Below are 22837 nucleotides of genomic sequence, written 5' to 3' on the forward strand. Positions count from 1 at the left end.
CAGAGGGGTCAAGTCATTTTATAACTTCCCATCCAGACAAATTGTTTGACCTAAAACCACTAAGCAACTGTCTGGTTGCCCGATCAGAGCCGTAAGGAAGCAGCAGCGATAATTAAAAAGCAGGAGCGGCTTCTGAGGGAGTCCGGGAATTCGCCCTGCTTCAGCGTTCTAGGAAAAAGTGTTTATAAACTGAGAGGTGTTGTCAGTCCACGTCAGGAGACGACAACACGCGGGAACTTCAGGGATTAAATCCTGAGTGATGACGGACGTCCTGAAGTCAAGGACCGGGTCTGTTGCTTTTGTTTTATTGAGGAGAGGTCATCTCTTCACCTCAGTCAGTCGATTCGCCTCCCGTCTGGAATCAGCCTCATGCTTAAAGATCAGGGAGATGATTCTGGTGTCGTCCATTATTTAATAAATCTTAAAAACTGACAAATATGACAGCACGATAAAATACGATGGACGCTCCAAAGCGACTAGAATCTCAATATCTGTCTGTACATATTTAGGGCCAATCCCAATTCTACCCCTTACCCCTACCCCTTACCCCTACCCCTATGATATGCGCGTTCACGAGGCTTAAGGGCTATCCCAATTCTCCTTTTTGAATAGGGGTAGGGGTAAGGGGAAGGGCTATTTCACCCCTTTCAGCGAAGTCTGCATCGATGCTCCCTATTCTCTATAGGGGTAGGCGGAGTTTCACATTGGCCAGAAAAAAACAACATGGCGCCCACCACGGAGTCGCACAAATGTAAGATTGCTTTCTGTATACTATTTAAAAAGCTATAAAAAGTGTATTTGCTTCACTGAATTTATAGATAAACTAGCGTGACAGTGTCCCAGTCATGGATTAACGTTTTAGCGCTGCGCAGCACCGTTTCCAATCGTGAATTTGTAACTTATGAAGAGCACTAATCACTGAATTAACGTCATCCTTTATCATGTTTTTAACGTAATACGCAGGGACCCCCGATGAAACCCGACTGCTGATTCAGTTTAGAGCCGGGTTCCTCAATTAGCGGACCGCGGTCCACGACCGGACTGCGGCACACCTCGCTGCTGCCCCAGGGCAAATGTATGGAAAAAAAAGAAAAAAAATCTTTCTTTAAACGCTCCATGTTCCGTGTGAGCACCGTTCTGCACCGCGCCGCTCTGCGCGTGTCCAGCGCACTCCGTCGCACCGCACTGCTCGGCAGTCCTCGTTATCGCCGCCCCCACCCCTCTCCCACAGGGCGCTGAAGTCCGGACCCATGCTTGTACATAAAAAGCAAATGTGGACCTTCAAGATTTGTATTTGAGGACCCCTGGTTTAGAGGTTAAAAAGGAAGAAAAGTTTTTGAAATCAAAATACAGTGCCAAAACACATTGGGAGTAAATTATATTATTCGTCTAAGCTATAATATGTCAGTAATAAAACGTGTTTATATAAATATATCTGTATTACTTTAGGAAATTCATAAAAGAAAATGGCTTGGAAGGGGAAGTTACAGCCCAGCAAGCTTCAAAAAAGTGGGAGAACCTCAAAAAGAAATATAAGGTAAATAATAATACCATTTTAAAAAAAATTAAAGTAATTTCTAATGTAATTTCTATCATTTCTAATATCCATAATTTTTTGTTGTTATAGGAGTGCGGCGGGGCTTAAAGGGCCAAGGGGTATCCCAATTCATAGTGCTGCAAAGATAGCCCTAGCCCTCAGCCCTATTCTAAAAGGGGTAGGAAAGTGATAGGGGTAGGGCTAAGGGCTAAGGGGTAGGGGTAAGGGGTAGAATTGGGATTGGCCCTTAAGGTAAGCTGCCAATACTGTCAAGATGATGAATAAATGAAGCCAACCCCAATCAGAAAGACTCTCACTATATGCTCAGAATCAGCTTGGTGAATTTTGGGAAAGAAAGATGTGCATTAACACTGAAGTAACCAGGAAATGTGCTTTACGTGCTGAAGGTAAAGAAACATATAATCCTGAATTTCACCTCTGATCTACAAAGCAGCACTTGGATGTCATTTCCTGCTTAATCTCTATTGCTAGGTACGTAGGTGTTGCCTGGAATCACACTTGAATTTCCGTCACTGTCAGATTATCTCAGGTCATATTCATCACAGTAAATTCACCTTAAACACATGAGACAAAAGATATCACCACATTTGTTCTTCTGACATCTTGGAAACCCCACATTTGCATAATGCGCAGCTGCCTTAAAACAAAGTTCAAAGAGGAGCAACAAGTCGTCAGTCCCAAAAGTAAATAACTCACTGATTCTGTTCACGGCCTTCAAATACCAGAAGCACTTAGCTGTCCATTGGCATGACGCATCCGTAAGCCAAGGTACTGTTTTAACAGTTTTTCCACAGTGGACATCAAAATGTTTAGGTTTATTTGTATAGTTGGAGCAGAAAATGTCCAGATCAGAGTTAACAGCAGCATCCAAGAAGGGTCGGTCACAAAGACGGTGCCTTTAACCATCAAACTGTAAGGTGTTGGCCTTGAGTGCGTGTGTGTGTGTGTGTGTGTGTGTGTGTGTGTGTGTGTGTGTGTGTGTGTGTGTGTGTGTGTGTGTGTGTGTGTGTGTGTGTGTGTGTGTGCGCGTGTGTGTGTGTGTGTTACAGGTGACAGGTTCTGAGATTTAGAAGAAGTGGGATGGAAAGAAAAGCCTAGAAACAACAGGATGTCTGCGGCAGGCGGAGGCGCTGAGCGATAGCATCTCAGAAACAGGTTTAATTTGACCCACACGTGTCACAACCACGACCCGTACGGCGAGTAATCTGCGAACATCTCATCTTCTCCACCTCCATCAATCGCATCAGGCCACTTTCAGAGGATTCGATGACTTCAAACCCAATAGCGTTCTGGTAGTGGTGTCAGTTGGGAATGGTTAACTATTTCCAACGCCACCAACAATTTTTCCAGGTGAAGTGAATTTCCCCGACAACAATAAATGGCCGAGCCGCGGCGAGAGCGGCATGAAGGATGACTGAGATAAACCGCCGTCACCTCCACCTACGGCCCGCCGCCATCCATCATCTGACAGATCTGATAAATGGAGGGCAGGGTTGCACTCCTCTCCCTTCGCTGCAGTTCGCCGCGGCTGAGCGTCTTGTACCGAAGCGGTGACATATTGTGAAGCACAGCCTATTAGAGCGCACATCACTCACGGCGGCCGGCGGCCGCCTTCCACATCAACACGGTGACAACTGAGTTCAATGCAAAGGACCCTGCCCGTGTGTGTGTCTGTGTACAAGTGTGTGTCCACCTTTAAAATAACAAGTGGACATCATCGAATATAACTGGAGGGAGGCGCCTGCTGCAAATGTGACATGCTGGGTTTCCCTTCATCCTCCACCACAAAGGGAAATCAAGCCATACCGAACTCTCGCTGCATCTTCCGGACTGGTTCAACATCCACAAGTTGAACCATACGCTGTTATCTGAGAAACAGCCAGAGGCAGCCGCTTTAACTGCTCCCAAAAGACTTGTTTATGCCGGTTTGCAGAGAGCAATTACATCGGCGGGTTTATCTTCCACATCAGCTCGTTTGGCTTCCTTTAACTCGTTAAAGTCATCAGAGTCAATGGCTGGAGAGAATTGGCACTTTCATTTTAATAAAAATCTATGTTTGTTTGCAACGACGCGGCTGTTTCTCACAGCACAAACCGTGCTGTCGCCGCGGCGATCCTCCGCGCCGATTCCTCACGTTAGGAAACAAAACCCTGAACGTCATTATGTGACTGTAGGAAGGTGTGGAGGAGGGGGAGGAATCAAACAACATCACTACAAAATCTTTTCTATTTGATTATTTTTTCAGCTGTTCTACCTTTTATTATTCCTTTTTTAATTCAATTTAATAACTAATTAGTAAATGATAAAAAAAAATTGGTCTAATATGAATAACAATCATTAAATAAGTACTTTTTTTAATCAGTTCAGTTGATTCAGCTCTTTTAGACATTTGTTTTTTGTTTCATTTTAGTAATTTATTAAACACTTTTGCTTGTTACTAAATTCATTTTTCACTTTTTCCTTTATTGTATTTTAGAAATGTTAATTTCTTTTCTAACACGTTTGACCTGTTTTAGATATTTTATCAGAATCAGTCATTTTCAAAATATTTTATGACTAGTTTGACTTTGTAGGATAAAGAAAAAAAACAAGCTTTAAATCAACGCTATAGTGTTTTGTGATGAGTAAACATGCTCAGAAAACTCCTCTTGCTCCACAGTCAGCAGCGTTTTTGAATCTTCAGTTCCTTCCAGCATCATCTTATAAAAGCTGTGTGCACAAAGTAAAGCCACTTCCCCTGTTATCTCATTTTATTACTCAGCAAATCTGCCTTCACAACAGCAATGCATCTTGGTACGAGGAGCACATGGAATTCTGATGAATTTATTTGATATTACATAATAAACACATATGTGACTGATTAAGAGTGTCAGTGGAGCTCCTTGGATCCACATGCCAAGATCAAGGACGGGAAACGAAAACCGCTTCTTGTTGAGAATCGTTGCCCTGGGTTTCAGCTGCTTGGAATCATTTGACAATTTTGCAGATGATTCCGGTGGGTGTGACGAACGTCATCGGCACAGCCAGCAGGAAATATGGCGCTCAAGTGGCACAGATGCTGAAAAACTTGGTTATATTTCATGACAGAGCCTCTCATGTTATCGTCACTTGCATCACTGTAAAACCTGCTAATGTAGAATTCCTCCTCTTGCATTTTACCAAATGAATTGATAAAGAGAATCGAAAACGGAATCAGAGTCCTAAAATTCTTATCAATTTACATCCTTAGCCAAGATAACGGGCCACAATTAATCATGGAAGTGGACGAAGACAAAGAAGCCTAATGGTCAGACAGGAGTGGTTCCCTGATGGGTTTTTTTTTTCCTTTCTTTGCCAGAAGCTGTTGAATCAGCAGGAACTTTGCGACTGGAGGAAAACTCCCACATTCACACTGTGATGAGATGTAAAACGTGCTCAGTTCCACTCTGCCGCAGTAATGGAGGCGGTGCTCAAGAAACGCACACAGAGTGCCACAAATAAATCAACTTGCCAGATCTGTCTATAAATGTAGAGTTTAAACGAAAGCCACCTACACTGACGCACACACACACAAAACACTGCAACCAGTGTTTGGCTCATAAATGTATGCATAAGCTGCAGTGCGGGAAATGTGGAACAAATTCCTGTTCTGACATTTAAGTAATGTTTTCTGAGAAGCTGAAGCAGAGTGACGGGGATGATCTGAGGTGCACGGACGCACGGTCAGCGCCGGAAAAGACCGGCAGAGGTGCCGTGTGTCTCATTATGCGCCGTGTGACTGTAATTTGTTTCTGCAGCAGCGCAGAGACAAGCTGTCTGACTGTCTGACACGTTGCTGTGAGGAAATGACAGTTTTCCAACAGAAAGCCGCTCCACCGCTCCGCCCCGCAGCCTCACCGGTGCTGTTGGTCCGTTTGTTTCCCAGTAAGCTCCATCCCGGCGGCAGCGTCAGGTGATGCAGGGCCAGCGCCAGGTTCTCGTCCAGCCGCTCACACTCCTGCAGAGGAATCTGACACTCGTCCAGCATGAGCGCGCCGTCCAGGCCGTCGGCCCGGCCCGCCGTGCTCACCTGAGGGGACGCAGAGGAATTCAGATCAGAACAGCGAGCGGGACGGGCCCCGTCTGATATGAGCACTAACGTGAGAGGAGTTCACCCGAAGGCTACGACAAAACAAATTGTGTTCAGATTTGAAAAGTGAAAAATGTTCCATTAGGAGCTTTAAATCTGAGTGCTCAAGAATGCTATTTTATCTTGTCCTCCTCCCCGACAAAGCAAACAATATTACATTTGTATTGGAAGATGAATTGTGCAGAAAAGAAATCATTAATTGAATACCAAGGACTGTGAAACATTAGGTCTTGTCAGGGAGGAAACAAAAGCACGGCGATATATTTTGCTTTGTGTGTCACTTGGCGTGCGTGGCAGCATTATCTGCAGCTGGCAGTAAAACCGCACTTCCTTTTTTTTTTTTTTTTTTTTTTAAGTCTGGTTTTATGTGGGATTGGAAAAGGAAAAGACTTGTTTCGTTGCTCACCAGGAACTGAGCCATGTCAAAAGCCAGGTCCTGCACGAAGCTGAATCGATGCTCGGCCAGCGGAGCCACGCGGCCCGGCGGGGACTCCTCTCCCTCCGGGATTCCTCGGGTGACTGAACACAAGGTGACCGACACCACCTCGCAGCAGTCGTGAGCTGCAAGACAGTTCCAAGAGCGTTAGAGTGGAGAAGGAGGAAGAATGGCCTGCTGACGAGGAGAAAGAGGTCAGCAGCAGGAATCACATATTCCACATTATCAGGCTGCTTGATTGAAACACGTCCAAAATGTTCTGTTTGACAAGTCTGCACCGTACCGATAAATGAGAAGCACTGGGAAAAATTTCCGGTTTGAACCGTACATCTTTAGAAACTGATCTGATATGTTTTCACGACTGCACTGTGATATGTGCTTTATTAATTCTCCTTTCCTTTTAGAACTTATAATTAAATCCACTTTATATTTATGCTGAGAGAAAGCAGCACTTGAACAACTTTCTATACGATTTTCTCTCATAAACGCTGTAATCCTGTGATTGTCATCTGTTGTCACAACAAGTTTTCAGTGGGTCTTAACAAGTTTTGTTAAAAGTTAAGCTGAAAAACAGTGTCGGGCTGTTTATTTACGCTACATTAAGTGATGATAATACCCATAATCTGAGTTTACAACCACTAATTCACATAGAATAAAAACACATAATAATTGAGCATGTAGCAACAGATATGTGGAATATGAGAAAACATTTACCGAAATGAGGACTATGGACGGCACAGAACTTGCAGAACTCTAACAGTGTCTACACACAGTGATTAATCTGCCAATCCTACTGCAAACACAGCATTTTATAAGTCAAGCTGCAGTTTTTCCATTGCTGTCATTTAAGTTTGATTTTGTGTGTTACTTTGTCCTGCCTTTTTTTTTTCAATTTCCCCTCAGGGAGGAACAAATAGTTGGCACAGCTGATTGGTTAAAAATATCCCCAGTCAGTGTGATCTGGCTTTTTAGGAATGCAGAGTGACGTGCATGAACTCGGACAGGTAACTCAGAAGGTGTGTGAACTCTTTTACACACACGTGACAAAACATGATATTTCACTTGGTAAAAACTTGCACCTCTTTCAGACATTTGAGTCTGATTTCGATGCATGAATTAGCTTCCCTCGCAGAGGACGAAGGGGTGTGAGGGTGAAGTCCCAGCGTGTCGGGTGGCCACAGGTCAGCTCGATAAATGCTAATGCTGATGTGCTTTAACGGGGGCATCTCGGTCCGAGTCAAAGGAGACGCTCAGCGAGTCTGCAGCCGTTTTTCCCAGGCACCTGAGATTTGTATCCCTCGACCTTCTGGTCGGTCACAAGCTCGGTCCTCTGGAGCTCCGAGCCGCCTGATGGAGGAGGCACTGAAGCAGAGCTAATCTGCTGGTGGAGAGAGACACCCTCCTCCTCCTCCTCGCCCCACCCCCCCTCCTCAGACGACTGTAATTCAGTCGAGCTCTTAACAAGATAACACAGTTTATCATGTTCTGCTTTCTTTTTTCCCCCCCGCGTCTGTCTGGAAGGCAGACTGACACTTCAGCAGAGCAACAGCTTCTACAGTAGCTTCAAAGACAGTCTGCATGTTTTCTCACATTTCACACACACACACACACACACACACACACACACACACCTATGATCACTGCAGAGACATCCATACTGTATTCATGTATTTTCCACATGTGGATGTCAGAGATGTTTCTGGTTGCTCACTGATCCCACTCAGAGAGAGAATCTCCCAGAAGCAGCACAGTAAAAGGAGCGGGACAAGCTCCGGGGGGAGTGATGAATGAACCCAGACTCCAGAAAATCTAAAGTGAGGTGATTTCTCTCTCTCCAAAACACAACATTAGTTTTAAAAACCAGGGCAGGGGTAGCGGATGATTAATCGCTTTTTACTTTCTTCCACGGTAATCATAACTCTGGACTGCAGAGTGCCTTCTGAGATGTCAGAGCAGAAGAACACCCTCGTGTTCCTAAATGAAATGGGCGTTTGGATTAGTTTACAGTGGCTTCACACTTGTTCATAATAATTTCTGCTCTCTCTTGTTGGATGGAGTTTTAGGAGTTTCAACAGTCACTTATTGGTGATAATCTTTTCATCTTGTTCTGGACTAATGGCAGCGCTCTCGTGACTGAATCCTATCATGTGATCATAAACGCAGCAGACATCACCTTTTAGTATCATGATGAGTGAAAGTTTTAGAAACTGGAGCTGCTGCACTGTCCTGAGAATATCAGTGAAACAAAAATAATCCTGAGTATTTTGGCCAAATATGTTAACACACACAGTCTGAATGTAAAGGACATGGAAACACAATTCCTTCGTCCCATATAAGAACAGTTCATTGCAGGAAGTATTTCCACAATCCTCACTTAAGACTAGGGATGTGTAACGTTCAGAATTTATCAGTACTACTGCTTACATCAATACTGCTTTTCGATCCAGTGCTTTAATGGTATTCTTGTCACTACTACTTTTTTTTTTTTTTTTCAATTCAAACTCAATCAAGCAATCTTTTCAACATTAATGTGGTGATAATTCCACTGAACAACAGCTACTTGTGAGACTGAATCATCTGTGGATAATTTGGTACTGGATCGCAAAAAAGGCAATGGTAAGTTTTATTTTGAAAGTGTACATTTAAGTTTCCATTAGTCTGCATAACTTTTATTTTGAAAAATACTTAGCTTCTATCTGCGCTTCTTTCCTGCTCTTAAACTCATCCTTTTTTTTTTTTTTTTCATGCGTCGTCAAAAGAAAATGAAAAAAATGTAAAAAATGATGCTGTTCAGAACCGGTCCATTGTTGAGGACCACTGTTCTAAAGTACCACTAAAACAGCCGTTACCGTCAGAGCTTATCTACCCTCCGGTATTTAAAAACTTCGCCCCGGAGCTCATTGAGTACCGGTGCTCCGAAGCAGGAAGCAGGAACATGTGAGTTGAAGTGGTGACACCTGCCAGCAGATTCTTCTCTGACTCCACCCAAAAATGGTATTCAGCAAGGTGAACATCAAACTCCAGAGCAGCTCGTGGTCTCCAACACACCTGTGAAGGCGGGCCGTGGTATCTGGAACCAGTGTGTTCACATCACATGGTACAAGTCTGATATGTTGAGAGGTGAAGTCTCCATAGGACCACAAATATTGATGAGTCTTGGCCAGCAATGACCCGGTTTACAGATCTAGACTCTGTATTTATTTATTTATTTAAGCTGAATTTCTCTCTCTGTGCGTGTGTGTGTGTGTGTGTGTGGTGTCATAAAAACAGTTGAAACGCGTGGCCAGTTCTGCTGTTTCCGGGTAAACGAACATCATTTTCAAAAAATGCTGTGAAAACACAAATCTTTAAGCAATATGAGTTGTTACTTACTGCAAATATCTTGAATATTTTTAATACTCAGAAGACAAAATGAAATTCCAAAAGACTGTCGAGCTTGGCTTGTTAACTTCCACATATGTAAAAGGCCTCCTCCAGTTATTCTGAGCTGTTAGGATGAAATCTGAGCATGTAGGCATCAACACCGTCGAGAACTCTCCAGGGAGATTAGCCTGGTCTAATTAAATGACTTGTTGTGTCACTTCTCTCGCCTGTTCCTGTCATATGATCCACTGTCAACACGGCCTGTGATGCTGGTTTCGGTGCAGGGCATTTCATGAGCTGTATGCATTAATGTACAATGTGTCAAACCACAAATTCAAAGGTTTTCTGCATCATCTTGCTGATAAACAACCCTCACCATCTGGGCATGTGATGTAATTTTCCAGAGGCCTGACTGGTCCGAGGGTGGTGCCCTTACAGGAGTTTAATCTCTCATCTCCAACATGCCCCGGCCCAGTGCTGGTTGTTCGCAGCTTACCATAATGATCTCTCCGGGTTAAAAGAGAGACACCTTCGTGACATTGAAAAGCCTTTAGGCTCAACGCATCTGACTGACTCACTAATCTCACTTTGTAGTACGGCTCTCAGGTCTGAAGGCTTGGGACTGAACATGACTGCTTTACGTTCGGAGTTGACTCTGACATTCTGCTGTCTTGTGTTCTTGTGTATTAATTAATGAATTACAAAACTCTCCACTCAGTAAACATGGATGAAGACAAAAACAGCAGTGAAGTACGTATTAAAACGTGTAGGTTAAGCTGCCTTTCAGCAGCTCTGTGGGAAGTCATGGGGGCGGGGAGGGGGGACGTGGGTGGAGTGGCTTACCGGGACACAGCGCCTGCAAGGTGTCATGACTGCTCCTCAGGGTGCTGGTCAGGTGCCTCTGCGTGCTGCCAGCAAACAGCAGGAAGTAGTCCACGCCCTCCGAGTCTGCAGACAGCTCCTCATCTGTGAGCTGCACTGTGATAACACAATGACCCTGCAGAGGGAGGCGGACAGGGAGAAGGAAGAGCCCAGTGAGAAAACATCGTCAATCAACTGCTGAGGAAATATTTCCGCCCGTATCTAGGAGTGTCAAGTCGCTGGATATAACTGGTTATGTTTAGTTGGGATGATAAAACAGTTTTTATATTTGTTCAATATCTACATGGCACTCATGACAACTTTCTTTTTAAAAGAGGCAGAAGAGTGTTGCAGCGGTTACAATTAGAACATTTTGTTGATTCCTGGCTTTTGCAGGTCTACAAGATGTTGGTGTGCTCACGCCACGTCTCGGTACATTTTATTTGGATACTAAGATTTCCTCCAGTAATCCAAATACAGTCGCACCTGAAATTTACGGTACCTTGATTATCTGCACCATACATCACATGATAACCGCTTGTGAGCCCAGGATTTCACCTCCAGGTGTCATAGAGTCATAGTTCCCAACCTTTTTGCACCACAGACTGGTTTTAAGTGACAGAATTTTTTCATGGACCAGCACGGTGTGTGAAAAGGCCTTAACTGGAAAAAAAAAAAACTGCAATGGAGTTAAGTTCAGTAAGTGAAGCGTTTTTTGTTTTTTTTTTAAATGAAACTTGATGCAGACTAACGGAGTTGTAAATGTATATTTAAAAATAAGTTCTTATTCCTTCTTTGTGGCCTGGTACCAAGTGATCGTGATGGTTGGGGACCCTGACCCTGAACTATACATATTAGAAACAGTCTATTGTTACATGTACAAGCTTATTTTCATCCAGTAAAACGTTAAAAGGAATAACACCGAGCGCCCACATACTGCGGAACGGCTCAGCTGCGCTGCGCCGCGCAGGTCGCAGCCGTTGCGCAGCCGTACTCGTGTGCCCACCTCATGCGGTGCGGCTGCGCCACAGCACTCCGCCTTTTGACCAGACATGCGCTCAACGCATGCGTGGGATTATGTTTCCATGACGATCTCCATGTAAACATGTTTGAACAGGCACTTTATATCGTTACGATTTATTTACCACTCACGCCAATAACTTCAGCTATTGTTGCCCAAGTGTTCTCCTTTCTGCTGGTGTCTTTATAAAAAGGATGACTGGTGTCAGAGAGGATTTTGTGCTCTTGTTCCTCCAGGATCAGTTTCTCTTCGTCACCATGCTTGCTCTTGAGTTTAAAAACTTCGACTACTCCTTTGTTTTGTGACGCCAGAGCGTGTTCAGGTTTCAAAATAAAACACTCATCCATAAAAGTGTGTATTTACGCTTTTATTTACATGTAAAAACTCGTGTGACAGCTTCAATAGTAATACATATATAGATAAATGTATAAATAATAAGCCTCGAAATAAAAAAAAAAGTCAACTTTTGTAGTAATTTGTTTTGATAAAACGGATGTTGCACTCTTTTGGTTTCCTGTTGGTGCTTTGACATTATGGGAAATTGACTCTGGCTCCAACGCGCCTCCAGCAAAAATAGACCTGGACCGAAGTTGTGCGGAGAGCCGTCCGCAGTATGACGGCGGGCGCACGCTCGACGCAGCACTCGCGCAGGCAGTGAGCGCGCACTGCCTGCGACTTCATTGACTTCAATGGATGCGTAAGTGCTGTGCGAGTGCTGCGACCTGCGCGGCGCAGCGCAGCAGAGCCGTTCCGCAGTATGCGGGCGCTGGTCGTAACACACTGTTGCTGAACGTACTATACACGTGGTATTGAAAAAAATATGACAACACATAAGTTGTGTTGCCATCATAAACGATTCGGCTAACCCAGACACACGGGACAGCCTATCTGCCTAACACTGACTGGATTATCAAGGTTGGACTGGATGCAGGTTTTTGGTCATCGCTGCCTGTCTGCCTGTGAGTCAGCAAGCTGAATGTCTCTGTCTTTGCTTTTTCCCCGTCTATTTAATTTATTCAGCTTGGTAAAGGAGTGAAACGTGGAATTGTAAGTCAGGTAACCAAAAGCTGAACTGATGCAGCTGCAGTCAAAACAGACTGTGAGGCTGGTAATAATTTACATCCTGCTTTTGATCCGATAGACTTTGTGTTACTAAAGACAGGCAATGTCAGGAACTGACAAAAAGTTAGCTTTACTGAGTGAGTTATTGGGGAGGTGTTTTGCTAAAGAAAAAGCATGTAACCTTAAAACCTCTGAACTGCAGCCATCACCCCTGTGACGACATGGGAAAACCTGACCATGAACAGCTGACCCCTGCAGAACTTCAAAATAAAAAAATAAATAAAAAAGTGGACTGCAAAATGATGAAGGAAACTCACTCAACAAGTCCCAAACAACAGGCACGCACGCAATTTTAAAACATTTTATGGTGAAATTTGTTCACATATGAAACCAACATTTTCAGTGATTGACGGGCAAATCAGCAACGTCCAATAGAAGATGTCAGCAAGTCGTTAAATCCTGACTCATGTAAACAAACTGGCTAAATCCAAGGCATATGAGCAAATATTGACAAAGAGAGGCATTTTATGTAAGCAGACATGAAAAATTAAGTATGACGTTCTCCTGAACACTATTTACCATCTGTACCCTGTGTAGTGTATACACTGAAAACATCTCTCAACAACATTCATTCAAGTAAAAAGAATGAATATTATTGAACATTTAATGACAAGATTTAACTGATATGGATTTAATGAAAGCACAGAAAGTTGCTCTATCTACTCCCTAACCAATATTTCCTCTCCAGTTATACTGACCTGATATATCCTCCGGTATTCGTTTGCCAGTCATAGAAATATATTTTAGTACTTGTCTAGAATGTGAAAATAAACTTTAAAGAATAAGCATAAAAGATGCCCTTTAACTAAGTGGATCACAGAGTATTTTTTTGCATTCATTAAAATCCAACTTGGCTAATCCTATAAAAAGCAGACAGCTGAGAATAAGCACAGATGAACTAAGAATGCATCTGGATGTGCTTTAACGTCCCCCGCGTCCTACACATGCCTCCAAGAACACAAAGGCGTCTCTGATACCTCTAAAAATGGACTAGACAACGAGTATGTGGAGCATGACAAACCCCGATATCCAACAATTTAGCTTTTAAAGTCCACAAGAGAGGCAAACAGGAGCGGAGCAAACCTCACTCAATCCCTTTACTTCACAGTGTAAATCTGGAGCTTTATCTGCTTAAGCATGGATAAAATCAAATGTTTTAAAATTAAATCAAGACAGTGGAATTTAATCGCAGCTGGCCACTTAAGATGCATCTGACGTTGGGTGTGAACCGCGCTCTTTGACAGCTGGATGTCGTTACAGGCTGTAACCAGAGCTTAACTGTGAAACCACGGAGAGCTTCTCTTACGGCCTCCAATTTAAATTGCTGATTCATCGCTGAGGTGAAAATGCAACACCTCACATCACCAACAAACTAAGAGGCAGAAAAGAAACTGGATTTCCTGCAGCAACAGTCAAGTCAGTCAGAAACAAATGAAAAACAATGAATTGAGCATTGTAGATGCAGGAATATAATCAACAAAGACAACATCAGCAACGATCACGGATGTGAGAGCACCGGCTAAAGGTTTTAAAAGTGTGGTGCGGACACCTTCAAGGTCGCCAGAGAGCTTCAGGAGAACTGGTGTTCGGTTAAATTGAAACGAATAGATGGTGAGTTCAGCTATCGTCAATTTATCTTCCAGGCATCTTTATGAAAATTTACGATGGCGCAGCGGCTGGAGCCAATCTCAGCTGACTGCGGGCCAACGCAGAGTGCACAGCAGACAATGATCGACGGGAAATGGGTTGGTTTTTCAGTTTTCGTGGCAGAAAAGTTGCAGACTATGGATGAAATCTTAGCACACCCTTCTAACTGACATGAAAAAAGATACACTTTTAACGTCTGTAGATTAAAAATACAATTTTATGAAGTGAAAAGCATGAACTCGGGCACTCAAAGATTATTATTAATTCAGTATTTTTGCCGTTTCTCTGTGCGAGCGTGCGTGTGTGTGTGTTAGGCAGGCCAGGGGTGCAATGTAGTTCAAGCTCATCTTCCTACACTGTGAAAAACCCTGTGCCGAAGAAATGGACTAAATGGCTGCATCACTGTGAGATAGGTCAATTTGTAAATTTGCTGCTGTCGCTGTGATCTGCATAAAAGGCTGTTATTTGAAGAAAATTATTTTACAGGAAAATGTTTGTGGGGTCAGAGTGTTTCATTCTTGATCTACTACCAGATTAAATCACTTTACACTGTTTTTTGTGTGCCTATAAACACACAACCACTTTCTTCCATTTCTACTTCATGTTTTTGTCAATTGCCATAGAGAATAAATGTATCAACTATGATGTCATTTTAAAAAGCAAAGAAAAGGAGAAATCATTCACTTTTGAGATGCTCTATATGAGCCACTGAAGTGAAGAGCACTGGCAAAGCTATCAGGGGCGATTCATCTCAATTTGCATACAACGCCGTGGCTTCCAACCAATTCAAGAGGAAAAACTACCTGACTTTAGCCCATATTGTCATCTTTTCCCAGCTCTCAAGCGCTTACAACACAATGTGTCCAACCGCTGCACAAATATTCAAACGTTCGAGGGGTGCACAGAGATTATCCTCAGTCTGCTCCTTCTCTGACGCTACAATCAGGAAGTCTGGAGCCCTGTGGGGAGTGTTGCAGTGTCATCTGAGGACGGAGCGAGGAGGCGGAAGAAGAGAGAGGAGAAAAAAAAGGGTATTGTTCGGAAATTAGCTATTTTCCACTGGGGGACTGACGGCGTGTTGACACCAAGGAGGGATAATGGGACATTTCATCCTGCTTAATGTTGCCATCTCTTCACAGGCCCGGTCCGACAGCAGCGGCCTGGGTTAGATGCTCCTCTCAGATCTCTCATGAAGCTGCAGCCTCAGGGCGTTGCCACTGAGGCTCCATTTACACCGCAACGTTCCAATTGGCAACGCCTTGTTTCAGAAGAGTTTCGCATTTACACGGCAGCTTTCTGCAAAAGATGTGACGTTTAAATGGGGATGGCACTGAAAACAATGTCGCTGGCAGGTCAGGCCATGAGGTGGCGCTATTGGCTGATGTGTGCAAAGAATTTAAGTCTATTAAACATGAACAGTAGAGCGTACCTGGTGTGAAACGTGAAAAGCCCCGCCTTCCTTGGGGGCCGGTTTGAAAAGGCAGGTACATCTCAAAGGCGATAGAAGTTTTGCAGTTACTCTCCTGATTACCGTGGAAACGGGGCCTTAGAGGGGGAGGCCCGTCAGCTGGAGGGACAGTGGCACGGCCAAACTGCAGCCTCAGGATCGCCAGGTCTTGGCTTGGCATGCACTGTGGCTGCTGAACAATGCAGGGCAGTGCTGAGTGGGTGAGGGGGATTTTGTTCAAAGACAGCCAGAGGGCAGGGAAACTGTCCGCAGTCACCTTCTGAGAGCCCGACCTGAATACAGTGCCTCGCAAAGTGTGCAGGACGCGGGTGTTGCTATGCACAGAGAGTACCGGCTTTAACAAGCAGAGCGGAGGCACACAAGTAAATGAGTTGTGGATGGGTGGAAGCCAGCAGGCATGACATTCTCTCCATTAAAAACTCATCTCTTATCCAAGGGCCAGATTGGAAATTAGGGCTTGTGGTGCTAGTGAGCGGATTGCTACCACAGTGGATTTGCAAGTCTGTAGTCCGATGTGACAATGAAAACGTATTAGAGTGAAATAAGTTTCACATTTTCCCGTCGAACAAAAGAAGAAATGGGTTTTTCTCTGCACCGCTGAAGGCGGGTGGCAAATCACCTCAGAAGCCTGTTGAATGTGGCAGCTTGGATTTCTCTCAGCGGCTCAGCAATGTGCGAGTTTCTCCAAATTAAGAGGCAGTCATCATAAACACCAATTAAAAAGAAAAGGGAAATAAAAAAAAAAAAAAACGACTGCAAATCATGTCAGTATGAAAGCAATGAGCGAGTTGAAACTGATGTGGAGCCGAGCGAACGAGGGAGAAAATCAACTGAATAAGATCATTGTCACTCATTTTGGAGGCGAATGGCAGGAGGTGGGGGTGGAGCTGGGGAGCAGAGCGATGCCAAGCATCTGCAGCAGACGGCAGGAAACACAGCTGCACGCGGCGACCTTTGCGAACCGTGCAAACAAGGGCGCGCACGCCGACTTCACCACTGCCGAGATTCGGTCTAATCGGAACAATAACCAAATCAAAAAATAGAGTAATTCTCAGTGAATCACAGGCACATTGCTCCATTCACAAAAAAATCTGCGTGACACGAGAGGATGTCTTTCAGCCACGCTGTATGACTGTGCTCTCTGCTGGTTATAAGTACTTAACAATCTGACCTGCTGAGGTATTGACCTGCTAATCATGAAGCTTCAACAGGGAACAGGCAGCTTTTAAGCAGCATCAAAAGCACAGCTGGGAGCTGTGAACCCAACCCCCCTCTTTCTAAACGTGTTTATAAGTGAATCCCCCTTTTTTTTTTTCCTTTTTCTTTTGACACATCCTACTGCTGCCGGGGTTTTCAAATATCCAGGCTGAGCAGCGACTTGATTTAGGGACGATGCATAATGCCAGAAAGTCACTGCCAATAATGATTCGCAGAATGATTTTTCTTATTCCATAGTTAAACTAAAAGCTCAAAAACATTGGTGCAACCGAAGAAATGAAGTTCAACATCACACTTGAAGTAGGCCTAATAAGCAGCAACACAAGTTGACTACAACCCGTTGACTCAGTGCTTCAAAAGAAAATTTTGGGGATCCGTTTACATGACAATGGAGCTCAGAGCCACTGTACACACAACCTTTTGAAAACGCGACAATTCCGTCTCTGTGTTAACGGGGCAAGACACAACTCAACTCAACGTTCTCAGTGTGCTTCTACTGCGCATGCACAGCACGGCTAGAGTCGAGAGACCTCCTGCACATGCGTGAGTAGATAAAACCCTTGAAAAAGAACAGTTCTGCACAGATTCTTGCATGTGCAGGCAGTGGCACAACCTGAGAGTGATCACCACTTCATCTGCTTCATTATTGCCCCAGTTATTGCAACCACAGACTGCTCAGAATACTGGCAGAGGTGCTTACTCAGCAATGACTCCAGTTGGTTCTGGTGCTAGCCTAGAGAGGCACGGCCCAATTAGCATAGTGGCTTCTCTAAATTATGCTCCAGCACGTAATGAGGTGTCTACGTATGTCTATTAGGAGTGGGTGGTGGCGTCTGAGTGACGTTTGACACACAAATAGAGGTAGAAAAAATGACTTAACTATTTGTGGTTCACACTTAAGAGAAAACATGCATGCCTGTTCATATGAGACAGATAAGGTCAACCACAATCAGTCTGCATGTGGCATCATTGTCAGCTCTGGCCCACATCCGACTGACAAACCACTTGCCATGCCAACAGTCAGGCAGCAGTGATAGCTTGACGCCAGATCTGGCCCAGACCTTTCTGCTATGTGGGATGGGGCCCTGTGTTTATCATCACATACCTGCATCATTACATGGCGGTTCAGAACCGCACCTACACTATGGCCGTACTCCCTGCGGCACTCTATTCACTGCTTTTAGCTTTTAGCTGTGCAGTGGGAACAAGGTTGATGTGTGACATAAAGAAGTAGCATTTTGTAGGTATTTGATTCACTTTACCCACACATCACAAGGAATCTATATGCTTGATTTCTGCACAAAAACCTTTACTTGAATGCCACAGACCGAGCTTTACATCTTTCAATCAGTCCTGCTGCAGAGAGTGCTGCAACAACAACAGAAAATCGGCCTATAGGCAACAAGTCAAGGAAGATACAGCGTAAAAAGCTGCTGTGATACAAAGTTAAAAGTTTAAAGCTACTCTGGCTTCAAAGTACAATTCCTTTCTCAAGGGCACACAGCAGAGTGGAGGAACGTTTTACATAGTTTAGCTCCAAAAATGATTCTTTGTTTGTTTTCCCAAAATTTAATTAGTATCCACTTCATGCAGACAGTGATATGCAACAACACACATCTCTCAGTTCATAAATGCAGACAAATCTACTGCAGAGAACTTCACCAGTTCGAAGGACACAATGATTTCTGTAATTAAAGAAAAAAAAATTCAGTGCCAATTGAGAAAGTTAGAAAATAAAGATATAATTAATTGTGAAATGTGTTATGTTGAAGAATACGAATGAAGTCGAGATCAGTAACAGAAAAGGTTTGTTTGTTATTTGGTAACATGTTTCGTGCTTCATGTTTCTCTACACATGAAGTGTTCAGGTACAAGGCTGAGGCGAGGTCAGACACATTTGGGAGGCGTGCAGAGTCAAATACACACTTGTCAACACCTCAATGAGTTTTCATTATGACTATGGCCTTGTTTAGAAGACCAAGTTTTCACATAAAAATTGAAACTAGTTGCAATTTGGCTCTTCATTTCAACAACAATGCTGTTTTGAGTCTCTGAAAAAATATGTTTTTCAGTAAACAGGACCCACTGGTAGTGATTGGGCGCTATAGCTATTAATTGAAAAGCGCCTTCACAGGGACCTTGCCTGGGTTTCTAAGCTAGCTGCCGCACTCGCGGTCATGCATGTTGTGTTAGCCGCTGAGCCACTACCTGCTCATTTAATTGTAAGCCACCCTGAAAAGCATTGTCAGCTAAGTGCCAGGAATGTAAATAACATGTTTACTCACAGCCAAAACAGTTGAGTCTGTCACTGTTATTGAGGAAAAACTCATTTTGTTAGGAGCGCCCGCAAGTTGTCCTCTCCAGTACAGGTCAGACAACCCTCAGCAGTTACTCCATTTCTCGACCCATCCCTCGCTCATTAAAAGTCTCTCGCTGACCAAACTAATAATGCACCAACACATGGGTCACGCACCTTTTGGCCTCCTTGAAACTGTTTCTCGAGGTAGCGATCTAGAAATGTGCACTTACAAACCAGGGTAGCCATTTTCACTCACTTAGGAAGTCTCTCAAATATCTTTCTTTTCTTTTTTTTTTTCCTGTACGATGCAATTACAGGCTAACTACTTAACCCCTATGAGCCATCTTACTGTGAACTGCTGTGATAAGTGTTGAAAATCTGAAGTCTAATGAGGCCTGACTACCCGCCTGGCTCCACTGAGAAGTCTGACTGTAAATCACAGATAAGGTTGTCTGGGTGGTTAATGTATGAGCCAATCTAGCCTTTAGAGACACACGCATGCACACACACCTTATCTCATTTCCTGTGTGCCTTCCACACCTGCTACCAGTGCGTCCTCCAAGATACCCACTTTGAAATACCACCTGCATACACACACACACACACACACACACTCTTCATCAAATATGTACCAAATCAAACAAAAGCTCTGACAGGACCTGCAGATGTTTTAGTTCTACCTGAAATTACATCAGTAACTATATTTACGTGTGCAAATAATCAACCAATCTCTTATCTATAACACAGTAACCACAATAACAAACACAAATTAAACTGTTGTAAAATGAGTCAATATAGTGACAAATGGCACGGGGTATGCTTTCTTTGCACCACTCAGTGTGTCTGAGGGCACGCCAGGTTCAATAACAATCAGAGGTATGAGCCATATATAATCCTGAAATCAGGCTTTATGTTCATGTGTTCAACCCTCTAATGTAATCAGACATTCCAATGGACGAATAAGAGCGCAGCCACAGAATTAAAAGTGTAGACAGATCTGCTACAGGGTGTTACCCCGTTCAGATATCTGAAAGTCAGATTACAGCTGGCATTAAAAACCTTCTCTCACATGCAGAACGTTTCTAGATCTAATCCATTTCCTTCATGATTTAAGCCCTCCAATGGGCTTCTCATTTTGGGTTTACTTTCTGCATCATTTGCCTCTGGTTGGTAACCCATAGCGAAGCCTGTTAGAATGTGAAGTACAAAAGCATAGACCTGTGTTTTCCCAAGCAACACAGCTTTCCAGCTGCCTCGGGGCTCAGAATTCCTAACGTAGATGAAAGTCACTTCCTGACAAACCAGGGTGGAGCGTGCTGCAAGGTGAGCCAGAAAACAGTATGGAAGCATCCAGTAAAAGTTGCTCGTGAGCTCGTTTCTGAGCATTAAGGAAAAAATGAGGCAAGAAACGTCTGGCTCCACATGCACAGGCAACACTGTAGCAGAGATGTAGTGACGAATCAATGAATCAGCCAAAACCTTGTGCATGACATAAAACACTGCTGAGAGTTTACTCTTGGGACACAGACACAAAGGGTAGAGCCATAACTCTTACTGCTGTTTCATATATTCCCTCAGAGGGAGACGCTGGGCTCTTGTTTGCAACAGCAGTTAAAGACTGCAAAGTGTCGACCAATAGCTCATCTTAGAATGTTATGGACGAACTGATGGCATATATAGAGTTGCAGTTTCATCAATCAGCAACTGAAGTTGTTTTAATTTTTGGTGTCACAGATCCAACAAGGTGTTAGCAACAGTCCTCACTGGGGCTGGACGATATGAGGAAAAAGTGCTATCATGATAATTGTTCAGTCGTGATCATTATATATATCACGGCATAAAACAAATCACTATTTTTGTCTACTTTGAATGATTTCCGTTACTCTGTAGTGAGATTTGAAGATATCAGAGGGTTATTTTTATCTAAATATTGATTTTCTTTCCAAACTAAAAATAACTAGAACTGTTTTCCTTTTTTTTTTTTTTTTTTTTTAAACAATCCTCTGTCGTTTTTGTCTGACTGAGGAGTCACTTATTTCTCACTGCATAGGTGTCTACCTGCCCAATTTCTGTCCAGGACACACGACGTTTTGGTCTCTTTCCTTCCATCCGGGGTGGAATAGCATCCCGGTGTTGGGGTGTGGGCGGGTCGTAAGGCGCTGTTAGCTTCGCCTGAAGGTGGAGGGGAGACTGGAGCACTGCGTGTCCCGGACGGGTGATCACCCTTCTGCACGGCTGCAGCAGTACAAACATTAACATGTGCTGTGACTAGCTGCTACTGTGTGCCAACTTGGCACGGCTCTTTTCCAGCCACATGACTGGCTCAGCACGGAGCGGCTTTCGCTCTCATTGGCTAGTCGTATTGTCTGTCGAAGCACACATGAGCACACTATCAAAAAGTCTGTCAAACATGTTTTATACTCTATCAAGTTATATTGCGATATATGTCATTATGGTTTTATCACCCAGCCCTCGTCCGCACACTGAAATGCCAGTCTCAAACATTTGCTGCAGATTTGTTCATGATTTCCCAACTCCAAAGCACTCTATCAGGTTCAGGTCTGCTGACTGTGTCAGCAATCTGAGTTTAAGAAACCAGTGTGAGAAGTTTAAAGCTCTGGGACATGCCCCAGTATCACGCTGGAATTCAACATTATATGGTGCACAGTGTTCATGAAGTGATACCGGAAGGCATTGTAAAAATTTATACCCTTACTTTATAGTGGCTGTGATAAGCAGCTCTTCTTTCACGTGGGATTAGTCATGTTAGTGTTGCTGTAAACATGCTGGACCCTGGAGAGTGTCAGAGGCTGAGATGTATGCAGGTAATAGCTGAGTGCTAACACAGTCAGATCAGAGCTCAAATGAATAAGAAATAATTATGCAAGTTCCAATAAGACCGTCTGAATTTTAAAGCTGAAAAGCAGATTCATCAGCCCACTCAGTATTTGTGGACTCTTAGTGAACTGTGTGAACTGCTGCCTCATTTTCCCGTTCTTCACTGAGAGAAATCCTCCCAGGGTGGGCTTCTGCTGCAAATCTACATCAAGGTTCAACGAGCTAGGCGTTAAGGGAGGGTCTTCTGTATAGTGCAATGAGAGGTTATTTCAGTTAGATGTAGAAGCAGTCTGCCCATTATCCTCCGTTCCTTATCCTGCCCCAGAGAACTGCTGCTCGCTGGATATTTTCTATTTTTTAGAACAATCCCTGTTAACCCAACACTTAGCTGGGTGAGAAAATTACACCAGATGGACAGTTTGTGGAATACCCCATTGTTTAGCTCAAACAAGCGTGCCGTGTCCAAGCTCACATTCTGATGATGTGCTTGACCTTCAGCAGGTGTTCTTGACCGTGTCTATGAAACCAAACACACTAGGATGCTTCGGTATTATTGAATAATTGGATAACTGCACAAACGAGCAGGTAACTTCACCCAGCATGACTGAGCAGAGGTCCAACGGGTTAAGTGAAACACTCTTCCCATGCGGAATGTGATTTTATCTGACTGAATTCTGATTCTGAATAGCAGGTTCTCGCCTTGTAGCAGGATTGTTGGGGGTTTGAATACAAGCCGCAACTTTCTGTGTCAAATCTGTATGTTCCCCCTATCAAGCGTGGGTGTTTTCCAGGTACCTTGGTTTCCTCCCACAGATCACATACCAAGCATGTGAGATTAGCTGATGAGCCGAGGTCGTCCGGAGGTGTAAGCGTGATTGCGTGCAGCTACACTGTAATG

General features: G+C 43.8%; 1 protein-coding gene across 3 annotated transcripts in view; it reads right to left on the minus strand.

Annotated features, from left to right (window-relative positions):
- Positions 1-22837, minus strand: part of akap13 (A-kinase anchoring protein 13) — a 134954-nt gene that overhangs the window by 86131 nt on the left and 25986 nt on the right. For all 3 annotated transcript variants that reach the window (XM_030088069.1, XM_030088060.1, XM_030088049.1), the window contains exons 3-5: positions 10309-10462; positions 6073-6227; positions 5435-5606 (exon numbers count right to left, since the gene is read on the minus strand). In XM_030088069.1, the coding sequence (XP_029943929.1) occupies positions 5435-5606; positions 6073-6227; positions 10309-10462 (481 nt within the window). The remainder of the gene's footprint in view (positions 1-5434; positions 5607-6072; positions 6228-10308; positions 10463-22837) is intronic.

This window comes from Salarias fasciatus, chromosome 1, assembly GCF_902148845.1.
Source record: "Salarias fasciatus chromosome 1, fSalaFa1.1, whole genome shotgun sequence".
Classification (NCBI taxonomy): domain Eukaryota; kingdom Metazoa; phylum Chordata; class Actinopteri; order Blenniiformes; family Blenniidae; genus Salarias; species Salarias fasciatus.